Below are 26882 nucleotides of genomic sequence, written 5' to 3'. Positions count from 1 at the left end.
TGTATATGTACCACGGCTTCTTTATCCACCCATTTATTGATAGACACTTGGACTGTTTCCAGATCTTAGCAATTGTAAATAGTGCTGCTATGAACACAGGGGTATATACATTCTTTCTGATTGGTGTTTCAGGCTTCTTAGGATACATTCCTAGAAGTGGGATCACTGGGTCAAATGGCAGTTCCATTTTTAATTTTTTGAGGTGACACCATATTGTTTTCCATAGTGGCTGCACCAGTCTGCATTCCCACCAGCAGTGTACTAGAGTCCCCTTTTCTCCACAACCTCGCCAACACTTGTTGTTTGATGATTTGTTGATGGCGGCCATTCTGACAGGTGTGAGGTGATACTTCATAGTTGTTTTAATTTGCATCTCTCTAATGATTAGCGACACTGAACATTTTTTCATATGCATGTTAGTCATTTGTATGTCCTGTTTGGAGAGGTGTCTATTTAGGCCCTCTGCCTGTTTTTTAATTAAATTATTTGTCTTCCTTTTGTTGAGTTGTAAGAGTACTTTATATATTTTGAAAATGAACTCCTTATCTGATATATCATTGGCAATTATGCTTTCCCATATAGTGTGTTCCCTTTCCATTTTGATTCTTGTTTCTTTTGTTGTACAGAAGCTTTTAGTTTGATGTAGTCCCACTTATTTATGTTTTCCTTTGTTTCTCTTGCCCTAAGCATTGTATCAATGAAAATTCTGTTGCATGTGATGTCTGAGATTTTGCTGCCTACATTTTCTTCTAGGATTTTTATAGATTCATGAGTCACATTTGAAAAATAAGTCTTTTATCCATTTTGAGTTTATTCTTGTGTATGGTGTAAGTTGGTGGTCTAGGTTCATTTTTCTGTATGTAGCTGTCCAATGTTTCCAGCACCATTTATTAAAGAGGCTGTCTTTACTCCATTGTGTGCTCGACACCTTTGCCAAATATTAATTGAGCATAATGTCTTGGGTCAATTTCTGGGTTACCTGTTCTGTTCCATTGACCTATCTGCCTGTTCTTGTGCCAGTACCAGGCTGTTTTGATGACAATAGCTTTGTAGTATAACCTGGTATCTGTTATTGTGATCCCTCCAACTTTGTTCTTCTTTTTCAAGATTGCTGTGGCTATTTGGGGTCTTTTTTGGTTCCATATAAACTTTTGAAGTATTTGTTCTAGTTCTGTAAAGTATGTTGTTGGTATTTTGATGGGGATTTCATTGAATCTATAGATTGCTTTGGGTAGTATGGACATTTTAATGATGTTAATTCTTCCAATCCATGAACAAGGTATGTGCTTTCACCTTTTTATATCTTCCTCTATTTCTTTTTTCAATGACCTGTAGTTTTCTGGGAATAGATCCTTTATTTCTTTGGTTAAGTTTATTCCTAGGTATCTTAATTTTTTGTAGCGATGGTAAGTAGGATTTTTTTTAGTATCTCTTTCTGTGAGTTCATCATTGGTGTATAAGAATGCCATCAATTTCTTGATGTTAATTTTGTATCCTGCTACTTTGCCAAATTCATTTATTAAGTCTAGTAAATTTTTGATGGAGACTTTGGGGTTTTCTATGTCATGTCATCTGTGAATAATGACAGTTTCACTTCCTCCTTTCCAATTTGGATCCCTTTTATTTTTTCTTCTTGTCTGATTGCTGTGGCTAAGACTTCCAGTACTATGTTTTATGTTCTTCACTTTATATAGGAAGAAACTGAAGCCACCGTTGGAAGGAAAGAGGATGGAAAGGCAGGCTGGGAACTACATCATACAGAAGGTCTTAAGAGATAAAACACAGACTGAGGAGTTCTAAATAACTCAAAAGCCATAAAAAAGCTCTAAAAAGAATAACTAGAAATTAAAGCCAAATCAGTGTGACAGTGACTCTGGGGGGAAAAAAAATGCACAATTATTATAGCTATTTGCAGTTTGTTTTTTAATTCTCACCCGAGGACATTTCTCCATTTTTTGTACAGAGAGAGTGGGAGGGAGAGAGAGGAAGAGAGAGAGAGAGAGAGAGAGAGAGAGAGAGAGAGAAACATCGACGTGAAAGGGACACATTGAGTGGCCGCCACCCGCACGACCAACCAGGGCCGGGGACAAACTGCAACCAAAATACGTGCCCCTAGGGGGAACCGAACCCGGGTCTCTCCGGACCGCAGGCCGATGCTCTAACCGCTGAGCCAAACCGGCCAGGGCACTATTTGCAGTTTTAATGTTTGTGGCTATGTATACTTGGGTCTAATGTTTTGAAAGAGGGTTAAATTTCATTTTAATTTTTAATCAAATTAATATCTGCAGAAAATGTCAAAAGTGAAATGTGCTACCAAGCTCAAAATGAAAAATGACAGCTACCACCTCACCCCTCTCTCGCACACTGAATCCCATTCGCCAAAAATAAACACTTGAAAGTTTTGCTTTGATGCTTCTGGTATTCCGCTCATATTCCTATCCCAACCTTTCCACGTTGGGCACTATGTATTAACTTCCAGTTTGAAAGATGAGATTTTAGCATTCTTACTTCATTACCCACCCTATATACATACTCTCCCTTTCCCTGTGCTTTCAATCGTTATATCACAGCTTTCAGTTAAAACAATAATCTGTGATTAGATTATTATGACTGTGAATATTGCTTGAACCTGATTATTACAACTCATACCTTGTACAATTTGTTTTTTAAAGAGTTAACATCCACTTCAGCGATCACTAATGTATTATAAGAACCACCAACAGATCTCATTGTAGTCAAACAACCCATAATCCATCAATTACTTTTGTTTCTTTTTAATGTTTTTTTATTTAATGTTAATTTTTTTTAGAGAGAGAGAGGAAGGGAGGGAGAGACAGAAACATCAATGTGAGAGAGAAACATCATCAGCTGCCTCCTGCACGCCCCTGGGCATGTGCCCTGACAGGAAATCTAACCGGAACCTCTTCGTCCATGGGACCATGCTCAATCCACTGAGCCACACAGGCTGGGGATTTTTTTTTTCTTTTTCATTGAGTTCCCCATCATGAAGACCTCTGTCTTCCTATTCCAGTCTGGACAGCTGCAATTTAGGCTTGCTGAACAGATTTTCCTTGTATTTTTCTTCACTATTAACCTAAAAATATCCTTTAATGCTACCCTATGTTGGAATTTCTGTCTTCTTGATCCCATGTCTTCTTCTTTCTTAGTTTACTTCCATTTTGGTGGAGCACATACTCCGACTGTTTTCTGAGAAAGGGAGACAGGGAGGTAACTTTTTTTTTTTTTAATTTTCATGTCTGTAAATGTCATCATTCTACACTGATATTACATTAACAGTTTGGCTGAATGTATCATTTCATTTAGAAACTTTCCTTCAGAATGTTAGCATTGCTCAAGTTCCGTCGGGCACAGAAGTCTCATGCACTGTGATGGAGCCCTCGTAAGACTTGCTAGTTCTCTCTGGGACAGATCCAAAGTTGACCCTTGGACGTTCTCAAATTTTGCAGCAGTGTGCCTTGGCGTGGCTTTATTTGGTCGTTCTATTGTACATATTCTGAGCCCATTAAATCCCAAAACATGACCATTAGCTCTGAGAAATTTCTAAAGTGATTTCTTTGAAAACTGTGCACACACTTTCTCTTTCTGGAACTCCTGCCATTTGGCTTTTGGATCTTCAGACTAATCCTATAACTTTTTACCCTCTTCCCCTATTTTCCATTTCTTCATCATTTTGCTTTACTTTCTTGAAGATTTTTTTTAAATCTCTAGCTTCCTAGCCTTTTATTGAGTTTTTCTTTTTATGTCTACTATCAGAAACTTTTAAGAGTTCTTTCTTGTTCTTGGTCAACTGTTTATATTTATGGTATCCTATCTAGTTTCATAGAAACAATAGTTATTCTTATCTATGTACATTAATTACAGCTTTATATTGCTGGTGGCTCTCTAAATAACAATTATATATATAAACAATAATATTAAGAGCTGCATCTATTATTACTGATTGTTTATCATGTGCCACGTAGTATGTTGAGCATTTTACGCTGCATTATATCATGTACTCCTCACCAAAATTCTATGCGGTGGGTGTCATTTTTAGCTCAACATTACAGATAGGGAGACAAGTTCTGATATGCTTATGTTGTCACAGTGTGTACACCACTAGTCAAAGGACAGCAATGACTTGAACCCGGGCAGTACAATTTAAAAGTGAAGCTCCTGAGCTCTTCCTCCACACTCCTTCCTCAAGGTAGAGTTTTGCAAAACGTAGAATTACAAATAAAACTATGGCCTTTACTGGTTACGTGTAATTTTACAAATGCCTGGAATCTGATCAAGGTTATTTCAGTTCTTCAGTTCTATACCATAACATGACATACTTCCAATAATAAACTATATCTGTGGCTGATAAATTATTGTGTCATGTGTGTGGTCATGAGGAAAATATTGTAAAGACCTGGTCGCTTTCTGCTATTTTTTTTTTTTTTTGCATTCCTCACTCGAGGACATTTTCCCATTTATCATTAGATAGAGTGGGAGGGAGGGGGAGAGAGAGAGACAGAGAGAAACATTGATGTGCTAGAGCCACACTGACTGGCAGCCTCCCGCATGACCCGACCAGGGCTGGGGACGAACTGCAACTGAGGTATGCGCCCTTGACCAGAATCAAACCCGCGACTCTTTGGTCCTCGGGCTGACAGTCTAACCGCTGAGCCAAACCAGCCAAGACTGCCTGGCTATTTTAAACAGGTTATTTGGTCACAATAGTAAAAGTAGTCAGATGGGTATCAGACCATTTGCATTATTACAACAGCAATTTAAAACCACATTTCACTCACAGTGGTATTTTACCCATGTGTTGTGTGTGTGTTGTGTGTGTGTGTGTGCACACAAAGAAAAACAAACTTTAATTAATTATTCACAGTTTCAACAAGTGAGGACAATGGATATTACACCCAAGAAAGCATGAAATGGAGACTATTTTCCCTATTTTCCAATGACTCACAATTTAATTTATAGTCCTTTTTTGAAATGTGTATATTTGTAAATATATTCATAAATATCTCTCTTTTGGTAAACTTCAACTTGAGAAAAAACAACAAACAACCAGAATGCAAGGCTGTCTTTTGATCTTTGAACAGATAGCTTTTCCAGTTTTACTACATTACGACTTGGTGACACATGTGCCCAGCCTCTTCCCTTGGACCCACTTTTAATTGTCAGTGAGCTAAGCTTCTGAGCTATTTAAAAATGTATCCTATTTCATAAACAACTACAGTTAGTTAAATAAAACATGTTGACAGTTACAAATGACAGCAACTAGGACCCAAACTTTAGGACTGAAGTGTCCATTTTAGAGGAGGGGAAATAATCTCCTAAGTTTTAGAAGTACACAAAACCCCTTCTCTGTGTGACCTTTGATACAACATGGGTAGCTGCCAACCTCCCCCATTAGTCCATGCTGCTCACATGGTGCAAGCAAGGCCTCGTTGGGTCACGTAATTTATGACACTTGGCAGCATTTGTGACACAAAAGCTGGAGTATTTGCCTTGACCAAAATAGACCGGGCTGTGCCCTTGCTTCAAGTGTCACTACCGTCATTCAAGGCTGTGTAAATGGTGCCTCCCAGCCACAGTGCAGGGCTGCGGAATGCCAAAGCACTTGGGGGAGAGAGAAGCTCAAAATGTCCTCTGTCACTTGGAAAATGACGAGGTTTCAGAGCTCCCACTGTTCTACCGCCTCACACCTACCGTGTGAAGCTTCCCACACTCTGACCTCCATCCTCCCGGTAGTGTGAGGTGAGCGCTCGTGGTACGCCTGCTTCACAGATAGGGAAACGATGGCAACTAACTTGTCCAAAGTCATAAATATAAAATCTGCGAGGGCCAAGTCTTGAATTTCGTGGCCCCTGACCATCTATTCAAATGGACTTTCTGCTAAAATTCTCACTGGAACACCATAGGAGAGAGGGGAAGGGGAAAAGACAGAGGGAGGGAGGGAAGAGGGGAGGGGCGGGGGGGAAGGAAGGAAGGAAGGAAGGAAGGAAGGAAGGAAGGAAGGAAGGAAGGAAGGAAGGAAGGAAGGAAGGAAGGAGAGGGAGGGGGAGGGGCAGGGAAAGGGAGGGAAAGAACACAACTAATTTATGAATTTTGAAGAAAATAAGTTGGTAAAATTTTAGGAACACACTTCTAAGAGATCTCCTAGGTACTCTTTTTCTAGATTCTGTTTCTGCTGATAAAATAACTGCACTGCCAGTTGACCATGCTTACTGCAGGGCTTTGGTTAGAATTAGAAGAATCTCAATCATTAAGAAAACCACCTAGGAAAGTATTTTGAGTTGCTGCAAAATAAAAAACAATAATCATAAGAGCATCACATGTCAGAAGTTACTATGTCCTAATGCTCTATTGTACTTCCTTGACCTTGGCACCTTTGAAGATCACAGGCTAGTTGTTTTGTGCGCTGCAGAGAGTAACTTGGGACAGGTGATACTGCCTCATGATCAGGTCCAGGTACTGCCCCTTTGGCAGGAAAACCACAGCGGTGGCGCTGTATTCTTTGTGTCAGGTGTCCCATTGTTGAGGATGTTCAGTTTGATTACTTAATTAAGGTGCTGTGTGCCCGCCTTTTCCATTGTAAAGTCACTGTTTTCCTCTTTGTAATCAATAAGTGTCATCACGTATCCTGATCTTGATCAAGCTCTCATTGCATTCTTTTATTTTTCATGTCAGAATAGACTGATGGTGTCCTATTTTTTGCAGCAGACTAATCATTAATTTTGATGCTTATATTTTCTCAGATGTCACCAGCGGGGGCCCTTCGTGGTTTTCATGTCTTTGTGACATATCAGCATTTTTCTTTGAGCACTTCCTTATAATCTAGACACCAAGACACTCAGGGTTTATCTTGTACTTTCCCTGCAGTCCTGGAATTAGCCATTACCCCCATGGTCCCTCCTGTAGAATGATACATAGAATTCCAAATCTGGGGGCTAGGTGTCACCCAGCAGGCTTAATTCATTGTCTGATATTTGTAGAAAAGCTGGTCCCAGCTCTAGACAGAGCCAGAGACCATATGCACACATTCACACACACACGTGTTAATACATATATTATATATGTATAATATATTCCTCAAAAATATAGATGGATAACCAAGATTTTACACTGTTACTTCTGAACTGGATTCATTAATGCAGGATTCATTATCATTCCCTCCCTTTGCATATTTGTAGCTCCTTTCTCCCAACACCACCCTATCCTTAATACATTTACATGTTTGCTCAGTCTCCACAACTGTCACCTCACAGACACTCTCCCCATCCTACTGAAGTCCCAGCACACATGCTGGGGCTGCCACCCCGACGTGGATGCCATCCTCACCCTGCAGACTCTAACTCCTTACATCGGGCACCCTGAGTGCCTTCCCTCCTCCACTCTGGCTCTGACACCCCGCACTGCGCCATCCCTCCTCACCACTCAGGCTGCGACTTCCTGAGCAAGGCTGCCTTCCCAGGAGATGTCCTCACCACACTTGTTTCCATGTGTGCGTGGAGCCGCCCCACGCACACAGCACGCACTAGACGTGGTCCCCTGCTCTGAGCCGCGGTGGTTCCCATCCTCCACTCCTAGGACACCAACCTTGCTTCATCTCATCTAATAGCATTAGGGCTGAATTGTTCAGGAAGAAGAAAATGAAGGGGAAGAGGAATCTCTTTGCTCATTTTTAAATAGACTATTTTCTCCCTCCAAATTTACTAGAAGGAATACATCGATTTTTGTTACCATATACTCACTATTTTCAGAATTTCCTATCAGTTCTTAAGATGAGCAAAAGAATGATTTCTTGCCCTGGCCAGTTTGGCTCAGCGGTTAGAGCGTCGGCCTGCGGTCTGGAAAGACCCGGGTTCGGTTCCCGCTAAGGGCACGTACTTCGGTTGCAGTTTGTCCCCAGCCCTGGTTGGTCGTGCGGGTGGCGGCCGCTCGATGTGTCCCTTCACGTCGATGTTTCTATCTGTCTCTCCCTTCCTCTCTCACCCTCCCACTCTATCTGTACAAAAAATGGAAAAATATCCTCGGGTGAGGATAAAAAAAAAAAAGAATGATTTCTTTATAACTTTATGTGGCAAATGATAAAAAGTTTCTATAGTATTGGGCATCAATATTCTATTTTTCCTTTTTTACGCATATATCGCTACTAAAAAATCTCTATTACTGAAATTCAGATATTATAAGCACCAGAATAAATCTATATCTGAGAATGAAACTTAGTTCGAGAGATTATTATAAATAGGTGTTAACTAAATTAAAGTTATCTTAGTAGTTTTTTTGTTTTGTTTTGTTTTAAAGAAGTCTTCTGTTAGCCAGTGGAGAATGAAGCAAAGCAGTTAAAAAACACAGACAGTAATAACTAAAAGAGTCTCAGTGAAATCTTACCCTTGAGAAGATATTTTCCAGGGAGCTGGTTAAGGACCTCTTAGCTTTGTTTTTCAGAACGTCAAGTTTGAACCTTCCACTGCTTGCTGTATTTTCTGGGATTATACTGTTTGAAATAGTCTGTAGAAAGAAAACAGACAAATTTTAGTTTGGGGATACTCAAGGTTAAATGAGGCTGTGAAGACAGGCTTATCACTAAGCTATTAAAAAGCATAAGAATTCTTCTGCAGCTCTATTAAGGAGTAATAATTTAGGTTCCACACTGTGAACACACAGATTATGAGGAAAAGGATTTACGTTTTAATGTTGTTTGAAAAAAAAAAAAAGACAGAAATAAGATCTTTCCTTTATGCCTTTTCTGCTACTTTGTTCCCACTGCATTTGTGGGAAACTACACTGGAGATGTTTTTACTGCTGTTACTTTGATTGACAGCTATAGCCATCCCTTTCAAGTTGCATATTTGTATCCAAATTACCAAGAAAAACACAGGAAATATGTTTAAAAAGAAAAAAATCTTCAGGTAAGGCTGGATTCCCCTATTGCCTCTGTCATAATTCCATTTTCATTTGTGAGTGGGCCATTTATCTTTGGGATCAACAAGTATTCACTGATAGTACTGAACTGTATGAGAATCCACAATGTCTATACTCTCTTAAGTTCTCTCTTAGGTTCATCCTACTGGTCTAAGAAGCTACTATGTATTTCACATGGTTCTTATTGCCAGAACACTTCCAAGAGAGAGCCCTGCTTGGGGAGGGAATATACTTGCATTAAGCGGTGACACAAGGAAACATGTAAGTATCACATCTGGAAGCATGAAGGTAGGCTGTGGGTCTCAGTAGTCGGGAAGAAAAGAACAGGCAAGATTCAGAGCAATAGGGGAAAGGGCATGAAGACATCCCCAGAACGGGGTGGAGTCGGCAAAATCATAAAGACCAAAGCTCATAGGACAGGGAGTCAGCACAGGTGTTCAGCTAAAACAGAAGGAAGTAATGGGAAGTAACTTGGAAAAGTGAGGCTGGAGATAAAACCTTGAATAGAAAGAGTCACCGATCAGGATTTATAAGCACAAGGGCATCACTGTGCAAGTAAAGTCTGGGGGAGAGTTATCTGCAAGGAGTGTTCAAAAATCATCTTAAGCCCTGGCCAGTTTTGCTCAGTTGTTAGAGCATCACATGAGAACCAAAGAGTCTTGGGTTCAATTCTGATCAAGGACACGTACCCCAGCCCTGATCAGGGTCGTGCAGGAGACAACCAGTTAATGTGTCTCTTACGTGGATGTTTCTCTCCCTCTCTCTCCCCCTCTCTCTCTTTTTCTCTGTCCCTCCCTCCCAGTCTATCTGAAGATAAATGAAAACATATACTCTGGTAAGGATTAAAAAGAGAAAAAAAAATCACCTTAAGGACAAGGAAGTCAGAGACTGAAAAACAGACTTAGAGGCATCAGCACAGTCTATGCAGGAGACAATAAAGATCTATACTAGAATTCACTCCAAGGGGAAATCTAAGAAATTACTGGTAAAAAAGATATGACCCTCATTAAGGAAGGGAAGGTGAGGAAAGGGGGGGGAAGGGAGAGGAAGGGAACAATAGATATGGAAGTGGGCTAGACTGGGCTGCAAGTGTATATAAAGCACTGGATGACTCAATATTCTAAGGCATTCAGGCTAATGATACAACTTAAAGAAGAAGATTGTATTGACACTAACACAATGCTGAACACAGAAGCTGTTCAGTAAACACCCAGCAGGAAGAAAGAAAAGTAGGGAGGGAGGGAGAGACAGAGAAGGAAGAAGGATTAGCAGCAAACTACAATTTGTTCAAAATCTCCTCTGTGATCTTTAGCGTCCTTCATCACAAAGAAAATGCACACCACTGCTCACATACTGCTTTTGTCCTTCTGGTCAACATCACCATCACCATCAATGACTGACATAAACAAACCCACTAAGAGATTTGAGTCAGAATGTTTCTTGACTTTCCTATTATATATCACTGACAATTGTTGATCTTATTTCAACTCTTCTCCTACCTTGGTCACCTACCATAATAAATCTTTTTAAGTCTCTTTATACTCCATTATTCCTTTTCAGTCTTGTTCACCAGCTCAATTTTAATGCACTGTCTGAAATGTGAGTGTTCCTCAATACATCCCCCCTTTGACTTCAAACCTATGCCAAAGTTCATGGTCTCCAATATTTACACTATCAACCCAAATCCCTCCATTTTTCTAATTTAACCCATTTTTCTAATAAAATTTCAAACACATTTCTTAAATTAAACCCTTACTTCTTATTTCCATCGCCTACCTCACTCTGGTCTTCTTTCTGTATTTTTCAGCTGTTTTATCCAGTTTCCCCCAATCTGCAACCTTGGGGTCTGTCCCTTCCTTTACATACCTGTTCAGCCAGACACTAAGTCCTAACCGTCATACCTCCAATAGCTCGTGACTCTGTCCCTTCCCCACATCTCCAGTGCTCCAGCTTGGCCTCTCTCCAAGACAAATGTTTAAGGCAGAATCATTCAATCTATTTATGCACACATGCTATCTCTGTCTGGTACGTACTTACATCATTGTACTAATCGCACCATATTTCCATTTTTTTTTTTTTTATCCTCACCCGAGGACATTTTTCCATTTTTTGTTCAGATAGAGCGGGAGGGAGAGAGAGGAAGAGAGAGAGAGCGAAACATCGATGTGAAGGGACACATCGAGTGGCTGCCACCCGCACAACCAACCAGGGCCGGGGACAAACTGCAACCGAGGTACATGCCCTTAGCGGGAACCGAACCCGGGTCTCTCTGGACCACAGGCCAACGCTCCAACCGCTGAGCCAAACCGGCCAGGGCCATATTTCCATATTTTAATTTATTTGATGACAGGTTGGTTTCTCCTCCTAAATAGTTAGATGGCAGAAAAGAGTTGTCATCGCTCATCACCACTGCCTAGTAATAGTATGCACCTGGACACGTCTGTGCATAATGAAATGAACCACTTCTCACACATTCTATTATAAAATTCTCTCAATTTGAGAATGTGACCTTAGTCCTAATGCTGTCAACACCCTCACTCACCAACCTGCCCCCAAATTGACCACCACTGTGACAGTAAAATTTCTCTTGAAGGTACAAATCTGATCTTCTCATACTCTTGAAATTCTTCAATGGCAAAGTGAGGTCTAGCACTTCAGGCTCTTCATCATCTCATCACTGCCCATCCTCCCAGCCTTACTTCCTCATCAGTCCCCAATTCCCCCTAAAAAAACAGCATGAACTCCCATGGTCTGCATGGAGTACATTCACTGCTGGACACAAAGTTACTTACACAACTTAGTGCTAATGTCCCTTTCTCAAAACATACTTCCTCAACTTCTGTGGTTAGCAAACTGTATCTCCCTTAAAACTCCAGTCTCCCCCCACCGCCCACCAAATCTTCCTCATGAATTTTTTCATGCTTCCCTCTACCCTTACTCTCTACTACAGCTCCAAAGCAAATGCTTAGTTACTTCTGTGTTCACTGAACACTCTTTTAAAAAGCTACTTTGGCCCTGGCCGGTTTGGCTCAGCAGTTAGAGCGTTGGCCTGGGGTCCAGAGAGACCCGGGTTCAGTTCCCAGTAAGGGCATGTACCTCGGTTGCAGTTTGTCCTCGGCCCTGGTTGGGTCATGTGGGTGGCAACCACTCGATGTGTTCCTTTCACGTCGATGCTTCTCTCTCTCTCTCTACCTCTCACTCTATCTGAACAAAAAATGGAGAAATGTCCTCAGGTGAGGATAAAAGAAATAAAATAAAAAGCTACTTTGGTGCCTCTATTATATGTGTCCATTTAACTGTCTGCAATCCCCTTTGGAATATTTGAGCCTTTCTCTGGAGGGAACATCATTCATTCATCACATTCTTGTTTGCCATTATCACAACAGGTTGGTTCATAGACGTTTCTCTGGAAGAGCTTGCTCAATGAATAAACTAAGAAATCACTGATAAAGTGATATGTGATTTGTTCTGAATAAAATGAAATAAAGACAACCTGGATTAGGGTTATTAAGAGTTAACTATGATGTCATCATCTCTGCATGCTGTTGCGGGTGGTCTTGCTTTATTTATATGCAGCTGGAGGAACCACATTTGAAACCGTGTGCACAAAAGTATCACCCCTTAGTTTGCAGCTCGAAGAGCTGTCTCCATGATACGACTGCTTCTTTGGGTATTTGTGGTTTACCATTCAAGGCTGAGTAAGCTTTTAATGAAATACAATGATTGAAAGGGTTCAGAGGAGGCCTTCCCAAGAGGCGCTACTCTGGTATGTGGATTATTTTGAGCTGAAGACAATCAAGACCCTGAGGGCTCACAAGAAACTTTTACCTCTCCCTTAAAAAATTTAAATTAGGGGCCTTGCCCATAATAAGAGTTAGCACCAGAAATAGCTTATGACCAATCTATAGGGCAGGGCAAACTCCTACTTACTGAACATCTGCTCTTTCTAGCATCTTCTTATCATCCTGCAATGACTGTCCTCCCCTCAGAAGCCCAAGGCCTATTACCTCCTGCTCACCTCAGAATGTCACACGAACCTCATTTCCCTTTCTGTCTGCACCTCAAACCCTCTTGTACATGAGGTCTCTAATTCTCAAATAGGCAGGGTTCCTGAACACGTGAATGTAGTTAAACTTGATCATTTTCTCTTATTAATCTGTCTCATGTCTATTTAATGAGTAGGCTAGCCAAGAAAACCTAGAAGGGTAGAGGAAATTCCTTCCTCCCCCACATGTTCATATAAATTTGAAATAAAAGAATACATTAATGTAACTGAAAATTCATGCTCACTTTAAATCATGATCATGTTATGTTTTATGCAAAAACAACACAAATATCTTTACATTTAAAAACCATAATTAATTTTCAATGTGACAATGACTGTGAAAATGTCCTATAAAGGTCCTAAAATCCTGACACATAAATCCGCTAGGACGTTAGTGCTAAAGATGAGAATGAAAAAGGAAGGAAACCCCTTTCCCATTTTCTGTGGTAAGTTTACTAAATATAGAAACAGAATAAGGTCAGGGAAGAAGGAGCTCCTCACCGCCGGGCCTTCCCCAATGTGGATGTGTGTTTTCTGCTTGGCTTCACACAGCTGCCTCAGATGCAAAATCACAAGTTCATTTTCTTCCTGGTCACTGACCGGCTTCATTTTCTGTTGAACAGACAAACCAAGAGCACACTATGGCAACACAGCTTCTATTTTATTTTACTCCCACTCGATTTTATCTGTCTGGCAGACAGACATAAATAAAGCTCAGCTTCTCACTGCTCGTAGAAGCAAAAGCAACAGTGGCATTCTGGTTCCTCCCCAGCAGTGCAATAGATCTTTAGCTTCAGATACGGAAATGAGAAAAGGAACTCAGGATCCAATTCCCATTCCTCATGTCTTATTGGTGAGAACTGTAAGTGATGTTACCTGGACGCGTTCAAAGATGTCAGCTTGTTCATTATCTGTCAAGGATGAGAGGTGCCTCTGAATTACCAGTTTGGCTCTTGGTGGGTACAGACCTACGGAAAATGATGGGGGTCAATACTAAACAGAGCATAGCTGTGGAAATCAGAACATATGTCATGTGTCAAAGCTTTTCGCCAACAGGTTTTGAAGCAAAATCTTCTCAAGGAGATGTGTCCCTGTCTACAACAAGCCTGGGAACACTACAACAAAATCATTAAGACGTGAGGGGAAAACCTCATCGCCAGCATCACTGGCTCTGTCAGTGATCCTAAAGTCAGATTTAGCAACAAAGGATTTCTAAATGATACATCAACAGCTTAACTAGATGCCATTGACTATGGTAACCATCTAACTAGCCTCCACAGGGACTTGTGTATTGACATTATCCTAGTTCCTGACATGGAAATAAAAGCTAAACACTAGCCTTGATCAAAATCTCTAACAATCAAACTTGACCTTTACACAAGAAAGAATAATGAACGGCGTTAAAAGGCAGAGCTACAGCTTAGACAGGCATCCCTTCCTCCTCACACACATCTTGTCCTGTGGTCATAAAACTTCAAGGACAGCCCTGGCCAGTTTGGCTCAGCAGTTAGAGCATCAGGTCGCGGACCGGAGAGTCCCGGGTTCGGTTCCTGCTAGGGGCACATACCTCAGTTGCAGTTTGTCCCCGGCCCTGGGGCAGTTGTGTGGGTGGCAACCACTCGATGGGTCTCTCTCACATCGATGTTTCTCTCTCTATATCTGAAGATAAATGCAAAAATGTCCTCGGGTGAGGATAAAAAACAAAAAAAAATTCAAGGACAACATTAACATTTAGTGACATTTTTATGCTATCATTTTACCAAAAAATTGATTACTTCTTTATGTCATGTTATTTATATATCTATCACATTGTTATATATAATTTATAGAAAATCCCTAGGCAAAACAAATTTTTCCCATGAAAACATTTTTGTTTTTATAATTGTTTTAAAAAGAGAATATATAGTGCTCGCTTTGGCAGCACATATACTAAAATTAGAACGATACAGAGAAGATTAGCATGGCCCCTGCCCAAAGATGACACACAAATTTGTGAAGCATTCTATATTTTTATGGAACAGAATAGTGAACCCAGAAATTGACCCAAGACACTATGCTCAATTAATATTTGACAAAGGTGGCAAGAGCATACAGTGCAGTCAAGACAGTCTCTTCAATAAATGATGTTGGGAAAATTGGACAGCTACTGCAAAAACAAATGAAGCTAGAATACCAACTTACACCCTACACGAGAATAAACTCAAAATGGATAAAACACTTAAATGTAACTTGTGAATCCATACAAATTCTAGAAGAAAATGTAGGCAACAAAATCTCAGACATCATACTCAGCAGAATTTTCACTGACACAACACCTAAGGCAAGAGAAAAAAGGAAAAAATGAACACATGGGACTACATCAAACTAAAAAGCATCTGCATAGCAAAAGAAACAACCATCAAAATGGAAAGGGACCCCACTGTATGGGAGACCATAATCACCAATGATGCATCAGATAAGGAGTTAATTTCCAAAATATCTAGAGTGCTCATACAACTTAACAAAAGGAAGACAAAGAACCCAATTAAAAAATGGGCAGAGGACCTAAATAGACACCTCTCCAAAAAGGATATACAAATGGCCAAAAGACATATGAAGAAATGCTCAACATCACTAATCATTAGAGAGATGCAAATTAAAACAACAATGAGGTATCATGTCACACCTGTCAGAATGGCCGCCATCAACAAATCATCAAACAACAAGTGTTGGCGAGGGTGTGGAGAAAAGGGGACTCTAGTACACTGCTGGTGGGAATGCAGACTGGTGCAGCCACTGTGGCAAACAATGTGGTATTACTTCAAAAAGTTAAAAATTGAACTGCCATTTGACCCAGTGATCCTACTTCTAGGAATGTACCCTAAGAAACCTGAAATACCAATCAGAAAGAATAATATATGTACCCCTATGTTCATAGCAGCACTATTTACAATAGCTAAGATCTAGAAACAACCCAAGTGTCCATTAGTAGATGAATGGGTAAAAAAAGCTGTGGTACGTGTACACAATAGAATACTATGCAGCTGTAAGAAAGAAAGATCTCTTATCCTTTGAAATGACATGGAAGGACCTGGAGAGTATTATGCTAAGCGAAACAAGCCAATCAGAGAAAGACAAATATCACATGATCTCACTTATTTGTGGAATATAATGAACTAATCAAAATGCTGAACAAAATTAACCCTGAGACACAGAGGTGGGGTACAGACTGACAAGCCTCAGGGGGCGGTGGGGGGGAGATAAACCACAGAACTTACATGCATGTATGCATGACCAGTAAACATAGACAACAAAGCTGGAGATGGGGCAGGGGGGAGAAGGGGAGGAAGGTATCAATGGAGGAAAAATGTGAAACATCTGTAACAAAAATAAATTAATAAATAATTAAAATAAACACTGTTTAAGTAAAAATAAATAAATAAATAAAAAGAGAATCTGTAATTCATATTCACAATGATTCAAACGACCATCTATTAGCGTAAGGTGCCCTTTATAACACTGCTACCGTTCGATGAGAAAGAGGATAGCTCAATATACATAACATTTAGCGAACCTTATGGGTAATCTGGCACTTTAAAATCATTGGTGTAAAACTACTAGCCTTCACTTTATGGCTGTCAGAAGGTGCACAGTGCTGCCACAGAACCTGTTTTAGGCCACCTGTAGGGTACACACTGAAAATCTGAAAGACAAGCCTCTGGAACCTCAGCGCCACCTTCCTCTGTGCAGCTACGACGTTCTGAGAGCGCAGAGCGAGCACAGACACAGCAGCGCTGAGACTCCTTGTGACACGTGACGGCGCTCACTACCACAGCTTGTTTGCTGGCAAAGCCTCCTGCAGAGGTTCCTCAGGCAGCACGCTGAGAAGCTGATTCACGATCGTCCTTGTTTTAGTTTATGTTGTTCACTACTCCAGTGTCTTATTAACATGCCTGGGAGGATGCACGATGACAGAGGGGAGAAGGAAAGAGGGCAGTTATTTGGCACACCTAACTAAATCCATAGCCCCGGAAGTTTCTTTAGACTTCAGTTCAGTAGAGAAATTGGAAACAGCTGGAGTTCATTATTATACATGCTCCCTCCAACTCCACGGCTGTGAATCTAATTTGACTTCCTTCTTTCCCCATTTTAGCATAGCAGATTAGTGAATTACTGATGCTGAGAGGCGAGTATATTATTTACACCTCATGAATGTTAGTGTGAAAAAGCAAGATTGGCGATAATCGCTCCATCTCCATAATGCTTAACATCACTTTAGTTTCGCATTCTGAGGTTTGGTCCTAGGAACTCGAGTTGCTCTCAGACACCGCCTCCACGATTCACTTTGGTCTGCAGGCATGGCTGGCCCTGCTCCTCCTGGTCTAAACGGTGACACTCTTTAGGCAGGGGCATAGACAATTAGCAAACTCATCAGCTCACATCAGCACACTTACCTATTTTCTTTTTTTTTTTTTTATTTCAGTGAAAATAGAACTCATTAATGCAGCCAAGTGTACTAAAGTACTGAGAGGATAGTATAATCTTCAGTAAGTGATATGCAATAATATCTACATACTACTTGTAAATATCTTCCTCACTCTATTTCTATTCCTATTAGTTTGTGTTGAATCTAAATGTGGTCCTTTTTCCAGCTTTAAACTTTGTACTTAAGCATAAAACAAGTTTAGAATTCATGTTGTTATCTTACTTAGATGAAAATAACTCCTTGAGAAACACACAGAGACCCAGGCTTCAAGGCAGCTTGGCCCCGACGATCCTGGACTTCTGATAGTCCCTCAGAGAGAAGGCATCAGGTTGCTTTGGAAACAGACTGAACAAGTTCAAACCCTGGTTCTGCCCTTTCCGGGCATTGTGGGTATGGTACTTATTACCCATTCTGTGTCTCAGTGCCTCAGTTTCCTCAAGTGGAAAATGAGGATTAACAACAGTACCTACATGCTGGGATTTCTATGTGGATTAAGTGGACTAATATATGCAAAACACAACAGTGCCCAGAAACAATGACTCCTATTGTTACTACTTTTATCTTTACTGTAACAGCACTGCCCTATATCTTGCGCTCTCTTTGCCTAATGTCAAAGGCCTTTGGAAAATCACCTGTGTGAACTTTCCCAGTCAACATGACCTTTCCTTTGCTCCCTGCTGATATATGCATACACTGAGGCTAGGGAAGCTTACATTTCAAGTCCCTTCCAGATTTGGGGAGAGGCTCCGCTAATTCTAGATTCATAATGTGCATGCTTTTTCTTCAGAAAAGTCTTTAAAACTATGAACACTTCAGATGCCACCAAACTGAGGTCTAGCCCTGTATCCATATGAAGACAGTTCTTCCATGTGCTACACTCTCCTATCATGGGAGAGCCAGCTTCCGACAGACCATCTATTGTAGGAAAGTCTGAAACTTCTTTTCTGTAACAGAAAATATTTTTTAAAACAAACTTACAGTGTTCTTTTTAAAAAGGAGAAATACAAAGTCACTCCCTTACTCCTAAGTGTGTAGCTTTGTCTACATAGACGTAATTTATTTTTATAGTGTGAGGTTTGAAAACTAAAAATTCAAAAAGGAAAATATTACTCATTATTATCCTAGTAACATTTGGAGCATATTCACTGCCAATTACACACACACACACACACACATTTGCTTTATATTTTATTACCCAAGTAATATAAGTTCTACATTTTTAAAATATTAGAACATTACAAATAATTTTTGCCTTTTATAGAATCAGTGTGCAAAAGCATGAGAGAAAAGAGATTTGTGTAGATTCAACAGTCTCCCCTAAAATATTAAGTCCTTCCCTGGCCAGTTTGGCTCAGCGGTTAGAGCGCCGGCCTGCGGTCCAGAGAGACCCGGGTTCGGTTCCCGCTAAGGGCACGTACCTCGGTTGCAGTTTGTCCCCAGCCCTGGTTGGTCGTGCGGGTGGCAACCACTCGATGTGTCCCTTTCACATCAATGTTTCTCTCTCTCTCTCTCCCTCTCTCTCCCTCCCACTCTATCTGAATAAAAAATGGAAAAATGTCCTCGGGTGAGGATAAAAAAATAAATAAATAAAATAAAATATTTAGTCCAGGGGAATGATAGTACTTTTACAGTGGAAAATTCCTGAGATCACCCTGACCAGGTGATAAGGTCAACACAACAAGTAATGAGACTTGTCAGCATCATGAGCCCCATGAGATGATGCACTGAGAAGGGCGTGGCATCGTTCTATTGCGCTCTGGCCAAGGAGGAGGGACCTCAGTCCAAAGGTGAGAAGACATCAAGACAGGCCAAACTGAGGGACATTCAGCAAAATAACTGAGCAACACTCACTGGGGATGTCAAGGTCATAAAAGATAAGGAAAAACTGAGGAAGAGTTGCAGACCGCAGGTGACCAGGGTGAAATAACAACTGTATACAATATAGTGCCCTGACTGAAATTCTGGAACAAAAAGAAAGGATGTGAGTGAAAACAACGGTGAAGATCAAATGCAGCGTTCAGTTAGGATAATACTATTGTACCAGTGTTAATACCCTTTTCTCTCTTTGCGCTGGGCTATGGATGATGTTAACAGTGGGAGTGCATGGGGAGGAATATTTGAAAACCCACTGCAACTTCTATGTAAATCTTACAGTAGACCAAATTTTTAAGAAATATAGGATATCATTTTATGTATTTTTCCAGACATAGCATCAAAGTGTAGGTGTTATTCAGTAAATTATTTTTTTACAAAATAATGTAATTTTAAGATGTATCCAAGTTGATAAACAGTTAAAATCCATTCCCATTGATTGCTCAATTATATGAACATACTTCAGTGGTCCAGCAGATGTGGCTCAGTGGTTGAGCATCCACCCATGCACCAAGAGGTTGCCATTCGATTCCCAGTCAGGGCACATGCCCAGGTTGTGAGCTCGATCCCCAACAAGGGAGTAGTGCAGAAGGCAGCCTATCAGTGTTGATGTTTCTCTCTCATGGGTGTGTCTAGCTCTCTCTCTCCCTTCCTCTCTCTCTAAAGTCAATAAAAATATAAATTTAAAAAAACAATTACACTACTGATGCACATTTAGATTGTTTCCAATGTCCATTACTTAGAAGTAATACAACCCTGAAAATGAAAAGGTCACCTTCTGAACCTATGTTAGAGTTTCTCTCATTAGAACAACTGGTTAACAGGGTATATGCTATTTTAGGTTGGGTTTCTATTCATTGTCCCCAAAATGGCTATACTAATTCCCATCGGTGTCACATAAATGTACCAATATCCCTACAATTTCACCAACAGTTAATGTGATGAATAGCTTATTTTTTCCTTTTCATGTCTCTGATTGAGCATCTTCTCATTTTTATTTTTTTATCCTCACCCAAGAACATTTTCTCATTTTTTGTTCAGATAGAGTGGGAGGGAGAAAGAGGAGGAGGAGAGAGAGAGAGAGAGAGAGAGAGAGAGAGAGAGAAACATCGACGTGAAAGGTACACATCGAGTGGCTGCCACCCTCACGACACAACCAGGGCCAGGGACAAACTGCAATGGAGGTACGTGCCCTTAGCGGGAACCGAACCTGGGTCTCTCCGGACCGCAGGTCGACGCTCTAACCACTGAACCAAACCGGCCAGGGCTCATTTTTATTATAGACCTTTTCATTTCCTTTTCAGGAGTGTTTTTAATATGTTTTGTGTAATTTCCTACTGGTGGTTTTCTCTTTTCCTTATAGATAATAAGAGTTCTTACAAATTCTGAACACCAACCTATTTCCTCATTTGTCACTTATCATTTAACTTCAAAGTAAGCAGTTGTTGTTATGTAAAAATTAAATTTTTATAAAGTCAGACCTGTCAATATCTTCTTTTAATAGTTTTTGCATTTTTGTGTCTTAATGAAAGTTTCTTTGTTTAAGGACATAACAATATTCTTATTTTCTTTTAATGATTTTAACCTTTGTTTCTTTCTACACTGAGGCCTCTGATCCATCTGCAATGGAATTCAGTAGGACAAGTAAAAGGAATCTTTCTCTCTTGGAGAGCAAATTGATTCAACACCATTTCTTGAGTAATTCAGCCTTACCTCCACAGATTTATAATGTTCCCTTTCTAAAAGTGTTCCATTTTTAGAAAGGTTAAATGTATGTTTGAAAATAATGTGCATTCTACAAAATTATAATTACACATTTTTATATTGGAATATTACATTGAAATAGTCCTCGCTCACACGCTGCATGGTGTTCCCCATCGACTCTGCCAGGTGCCTGTGGTTCCGCTGCCCACTGAAGAGCAGTCAGGCTGCACTTACAGCGCTGACCGCTGTCTGCTGTGTTCTGGAGTGTGCATTCCCATCTACTGCGACCTATCAGGCTGACCTGAGTTACTGGCTCACACGCCCGTCTTATACTCCAGTCCGCAGGCTTTCTGAAGGCACAGTCCTCCCCTCAATCACTTCTGAATTCCCACTTCCCAGCACACTGCCTGGTGCACAGGTGATGCCTAGCAGGTGCTTACTAAGTTGTGTATCTTCTCTCGGGCAGTCCTTTTCAAACGTTTTTGTTAGTAAGAGATAAGAAAATGCAGAGTCACCTCTCCTTCATGCCCCATCCCTTCCTCAGGACACTAAAAAAACAAACAAAAAAACCCTGCTTTCTGACATCACACCTATTATCTCTGTCATGTTTAAATACCTCTCAAAGCCACACAAGTTTCATTCCAGTCTTAAACTATAGAAAAAAAGGCAAATGTCATCAAGTGAAGGGTTTGGAAAAGGAAAGACTTAACCAGTCGACATTCTGAGACGGTTCTGCTGCTCCTCATTCATTCAACAAATATTTGGTCAGTTCCCACTGTGTACATAGCACAGTCTTAAGAACTGTGGGAAATATAAGTTCCTTCCTTGAATCTGCCTTCAGGAAGGAAAAAAAAAAGTTAAAAATAAAAAAGAGAGAGAAAGAAAGGGGGGAAAGAACGAGCCAAGCTCCTAGGAGAAACTGACAACACAAATTTGACTGGACGTGAGAAATGACTCTTTGGGCCCTTGCTTTACCTCGAAACAAAGAACCTTTCAATGACAGTAGCAACTTTCTCACTTCCCAAATGCCAAAGCAAACTCCTCTTTTGCAAAGTTCAAGTTCCACTGTACCTTCAATCCTTTCGCAGAGCTTATGCAAAGAGTGCATGGGGCAGGCCTCGCACAGCTTGATCTGGGTCTTGGCGCTCTGCAGGGCAGCCGCCGTGCTGAAGGCCTGTTTCAGAGTCAGCATTACCTCATCCACCTGCGGGAAGAAACCAAATTCAGGTCTATAAAGGCTTGCGCTCATGGTAACACATTAAAATCCCAGCAGCAATGTGAGACTTTATTGATGCTGACTAAATAATAAATCATGGAATTTTACATCTATTTTGATATCTTAGAAAATACTGTCTTGAAGTTAGACCTTCGGTAATACATGTAATAGAAAGCGGGATAAAATAAGGCCATTTGCATGCGTGTAGTGTAATATCGATCTGTTACGTGAAATGTTATTGTTGAATCCCACTAAGTGTTCTGCTAGCACAGTTTCATGGTCAATCAAGTCTCTGTCTAAGCAGTTACTCAGACAAAGATCTCTTTGGAAGTTTTACCTGCAATATATAGTGGGCAACAAAATAGGTTTATTATTCACTTGTGTTAATAGGTATCTTATTTACTTTGTCCTTCTGGATCCTTTTTAGTGTAAAAACAAATAAAACTTATTCAGGCACAGTTCTGGGAGGAAATGAGCTGCATTTAAATAATGTTGGAGAAGTCTATGAAAGGTTGCTCATCTTATCTCTGTGGCTTCTAACGTATTATCATTTTGCTTCTGATTTGTGACACTAAGAAGTTCTGACATCCTATTGTGTAATCGCTGGTCTCACCGCTGGGCCAGCAGCTTGAAAACTGCCCGTTACTTTCTTCCTTGCTCTTCCAATGATTCGGTCAGTAAGTTTGAACCTAGCATTCTAGTTTCCTGGTAGCTCCTTCGGGTCAACTATCAGCTCGTCCTCAAGCACTGTTAAATCAACTCCAGGCCATGTCGCCTTCTCTGGGAAATAAACAGCATGAATGTAAGGTGTGGTTTTCCCCCACTGTGGGACTGTGATCAAAGTCTAAGCTCTGCACGGAGAACTGTGCAGAACCAGGCGGCTCGTGGGACTACCGTCAATATTCAAGACCATTCGCCATGCTTGTAAACTGGTGTGGGGTTTTCTTAAGACTCTTTTTCCCCTTTCCCTAGGCCTAGTTGAAGAATAATATAATACTTAAAGGATTTATTCTACTTCTGCATTTGAGTGTATGGAAAACCTAGAATAAAAAGAAACTTTATTCTTCTAATATTACTGAAAGGAGAGGTCAGACACTAAGCAGCCACTCGTTACTCAGTTATGTTTGACTTTACTTTTTTTTAAGGTTTAGGAATTACTTTATATCACTCCATGAATTAAAATGAATTATTCATAAAATCTGTTCTTTTATACTGTAATTAAAAATAAAGACTTCTAGTTCTTGAAAATAAGAGCACGTTTAATGCCTTCACATTTTATTTTCATTTGCCTTGTTATGCATTCAAAAGCAATTTCAATTACTTATGTAAATGTTTATTTTTATTTTCTTGTTTCTCATTTATTTAGGGCTTAGCTTTCATACAGGTTTATTATTTGTTATTTAGTAACACTGCCTTGTAAAAGGCCTCCAATGTAAATACTAAACTTTCATGTTGTCTTACCTTGTTCTAGATGAAACTAAAGGCCATTTTAATGATGTCTGAAATGTAGTTACCAATTTCTTCCAGCTATATATCTTACTAAAAATTTTACTTGACTTCTAAAATTTTAAATGTTTTATTTTTTTTAAATCCACCTCCTTTCCCGCTCCCGCCCGGCCTACAAGTTCTATAATGATATCAGAGCAGCTACAAGTTCAATTTAGTGTGGTATGAATCACTTAATTGTTTTTGTTTAGATACAACAATAAAAACTCACAGGTTGTGTCAAAAGGTTAAAAGTAAAGGAACAGATAAAGATAAATCAAACGAAAAAAAGTATTCTTAACATTACTATCAGGCAAAGGCAAATTTCTAGTGAAAAGTATGAGATGGGACAAAACACACCAACTTATGATATTTAGGTGAAAATCCATAATGAAGATAATGCTCATAAACATTTATAAACAAAGTTTAGGTATTGTGTAGCATTTTAGAGTAAATCTAGGGATCAGAGAATGTATAAGGACTTCAAAGGATTATCAAATTTAATTCTCTGGAAAAATTTAACTTGAGTCTGGGTAGCCTGGGTCTTTTTGTTGTTGTTGTTACACTTTCCCTGGTCATTGTTGTCTGCATCTGTGGAGTTTTACTTTTTCCTTGTCTCGAAGTAGTAGCAACTTCCATTTATTTCACACCTTTTAAACCAATTTTGTTGAAAGCAAAAAGGTTATTTTCTACAAATCTCAAGGGTTGGTTAAACAAAATTAACCTATCTACCTACAGCTATTTTACAAAAGAAGGAAGGAGTAGCTGAGCATCCAACTTCCAGTGTAACTGTCCATGGCCCATCAGAACACTATACTATGTATCAATTTATAGCACTTGCTACAAAGTAGCAAAAGAAAATGCTAGTTGTGTATTCACTGTGCTCAGATAAGTCAGCATCTGTGGTTTTGCACTATTTTGTCTTACACAACTGCCAACCCACATCAATCATGACACTGCTTAGACCTGTAATATTTAATTGACTGCTTTGTTCTGCTCACTATGTCAGCTGCTTTGAGCCATCCTCGGTTAGGCAGGAAACACATTCTTCTCCTAGCTTGCAGTTCTGATGTCTCACTATTCAGTTGAGATGCCTTCTGATAAAATTAGAGTAAACAGGATTGCAAAGATTCTAGCACGGACCTGTTCTGTAGGACAACGATGCCAACCCGGAGATTCTAGTCCAGCCTCAATGTAACAGGAAGACATTCTCAGCCAGTCTAGTCTGTTGCCTTAGTCACAGAGCTTGTTAAGGTGGAAACACGCAGCACGTTCCCAGACTTTCTACTCGGAATCCGTTTCCAAAACTCATTGCACATGCATGAGGGTAAAACACAAATACTAAAACTACACACAAAACAAAACTTGTAAAAGGGGTGGAAAGTAAGAAGACTCTACATAGTCTTCCTATGACTCTGACCCAGTAATTAGAGATTAACCAGCACCCAGAAAATGATGGTTGGAAGTTAAGAGTAATACATTTGATCACTCAAAATTCTATTCACCAGCACCTGATATCCTAGAAACACTGGGGGGATGCAGGAAGAATACGAATGGTCCACCCCTGTGGGATTCACAATCTAGTGGAGCAGAAAGTTGTGAATGTATAAATGTGGGGACTTGTGGGAACTATTAGGGACCTACGAACAAGATGTATATATCAAGAGCCCTGATAACAGAGCAGCTCAGGCGAATTCCTGGACAAAGGCGCCAGAAAAGGCTTCACTAGATGTGATATTTGGACTGGGCCCTAAAAGGTGCATGGTAGAGAAAAAGAAGAAGTGGAATCAGGTCCCAATAGAGCAAGGCCAGGCCTGCCTCACATTCCCAGCCAGTGAAGTGGTAGGAACGAGAATGTAAAACTAGATGAGGACACGGCACCATCTCCTGTTTCGCAGCAGGGCGCACCCTGGAGGCACACATGCTCTCCTTCCCACCCACAAGGGGTGAGCCCTGGCTCCGCCTCCTAACCTGGAAGACTCCTCCCTCCATGTGAGGGGCCAACAGTGACCTCTGAACTTCAGCAGCACTTCTGAGAGCCCCAGCCACTCACTGCAATCCTAGACCTCACGTGCCGCACGCACAAACCATTCGCTGACCCAACAGCAAACCAAATAAAAGCAACATCACCCCAAAAAGTTAAAAAGCAGCGTGGTTACACGGGCCTCCAGGGACTGGCCTAGAGAACGCATAGGGGAGGACACCCTCATGATAGAGTGAGGCCTTCAGTGGGGACTGGAAAAGAACGAGGCAGGCCCTTCTGCCACACCAGACGATCTAGATTTTGTCCCCTAACAAGAAGCATAAACTGGTTTTTGATGAGGAAATGTTGTGAGAAAGAAAACTGCAGCATAATACAGAAGGTGAACAGAGGACAGGTTGAACCAGCAGCAGGGAGACACAAGCGCAATAGTCTAAGAAGATAAATGCCCAGACCAGGGAGCAGACAGAGAAAAAGGAAGACAGATGGACATAAGGGACATTTCTACCTGGAGTTAGAATTTGGTGCACAGTGGATATAGAAGGTGAAGGAGAACACACTGTGGTCTCTGAATTGGGAAGCTGGATAAATAAAAATGGGATATATGACAGGTTTGGGGAAGGGAGGAGAGTAAAGGGATCTAGACCATGGTGGAAGAATCAGTCTCAGATCAAAAGAGGGACGGACAGAGAGGGGAAGGAGTGAGGGGTGAGCTGAGCTGGGGCTGGTGAGGAGTAGGGCATGGGCGGCAGTTGACCCTACATTATTATTCTACCTACCCCCTACTTGGTTGGCATTTTCCAGTATTATTTCCTTGGTTCTCTTTGGCTTTCTCTCTCCTGCTTCCCCCGGGGTGCTCATCCACTCCCAGGCCTTCAACTGTCATTTACGTAACAACAACCCTCAAATTTCTCTATCAAGCCCTGAACTGAGCTATTACAGAGTGGTCACCTCGATAGCAACAGTTGGATTGCTCACAGATGTGGCTAATTCCCTAGAGTGCGACCAAAACTCAAATGGATCTCTCTTGAGTGAGAAATGGTTAGTGGAAGAATGCTATAATCCCTAGGGAAAGGTTGAGACCCAGAAGGCAGGAGTCAGAAAGTGTCTTTATATCAAATCATTTCCATTTCTTCATTATTCCAAAACTCAGTCTCCACACGGAGACTACAGAAGGCAAGAGCTA

At 40.6% G+C, this 26882-nt stretch overlaps 1 protein-coding gene and 1 non-coding gene across 3 annotated transcripts in view; one reads left to right on the top strand and one right to left on the bottom strand.

The window, feature by feature from the left end:
- TBC1D4 (TBC1 domain family member 4) overlaps positions 1–26882 on the bottom strand; it is a 98079-nt gene that overhangs the window by 42217 nt on the left and 28980 nt on the right. For both annotated transcript variants that reach the window (XM_036250134.1, XM_036250135.1), the window contains exons 5-8: positions 22086–22218; positions 13850–13941; positions 13475–13585; positions 8395–8514 (exon numbers count right to left, since the gene is read on the bottom strand). In XM_036250134.1, the coding sequence (XP_036106027.1) occupies positions 8395–8514; positions 13475–13585; positions 13850–13941; positions 22086–22218 (456 nt within the window). The remainder of the gene's footprint in view (positions 1–8394; positions 8515–13474; positions 13586–13849; positions 13942–22085; positions 22219–26882) is intronic.
- LOC118623152 lies at positions 14879–14985 on the top strand. Its single transcript, XR_004958236.1, has one exon. It is a non-coding gene; the product is annotated as a U6 spliceosomal RNA (small nuclear RNA).

Source organism: Molossus molossus, unplaced genomic scaffold, assembly GCF_014108415.1.
Source record: "Molossus molossus isolate mMolMol1 unplaced genomic scaffold, mMolMol1.p scaffold_m16_p_9, whole genome shotgun sequence".
In the NCBI taxonomy this organism is placed as follows: Eukaryota; Metazoa; Chordata; class Mammalia; order Chiroptera; family Molossidae; genus Molossus; species Molossus molossus.
The sequence above is the reverse complement of the archived record's forward strand: the minus strand, read 5'-3'. Positions and strand labels throughout refer to the sequence as shown.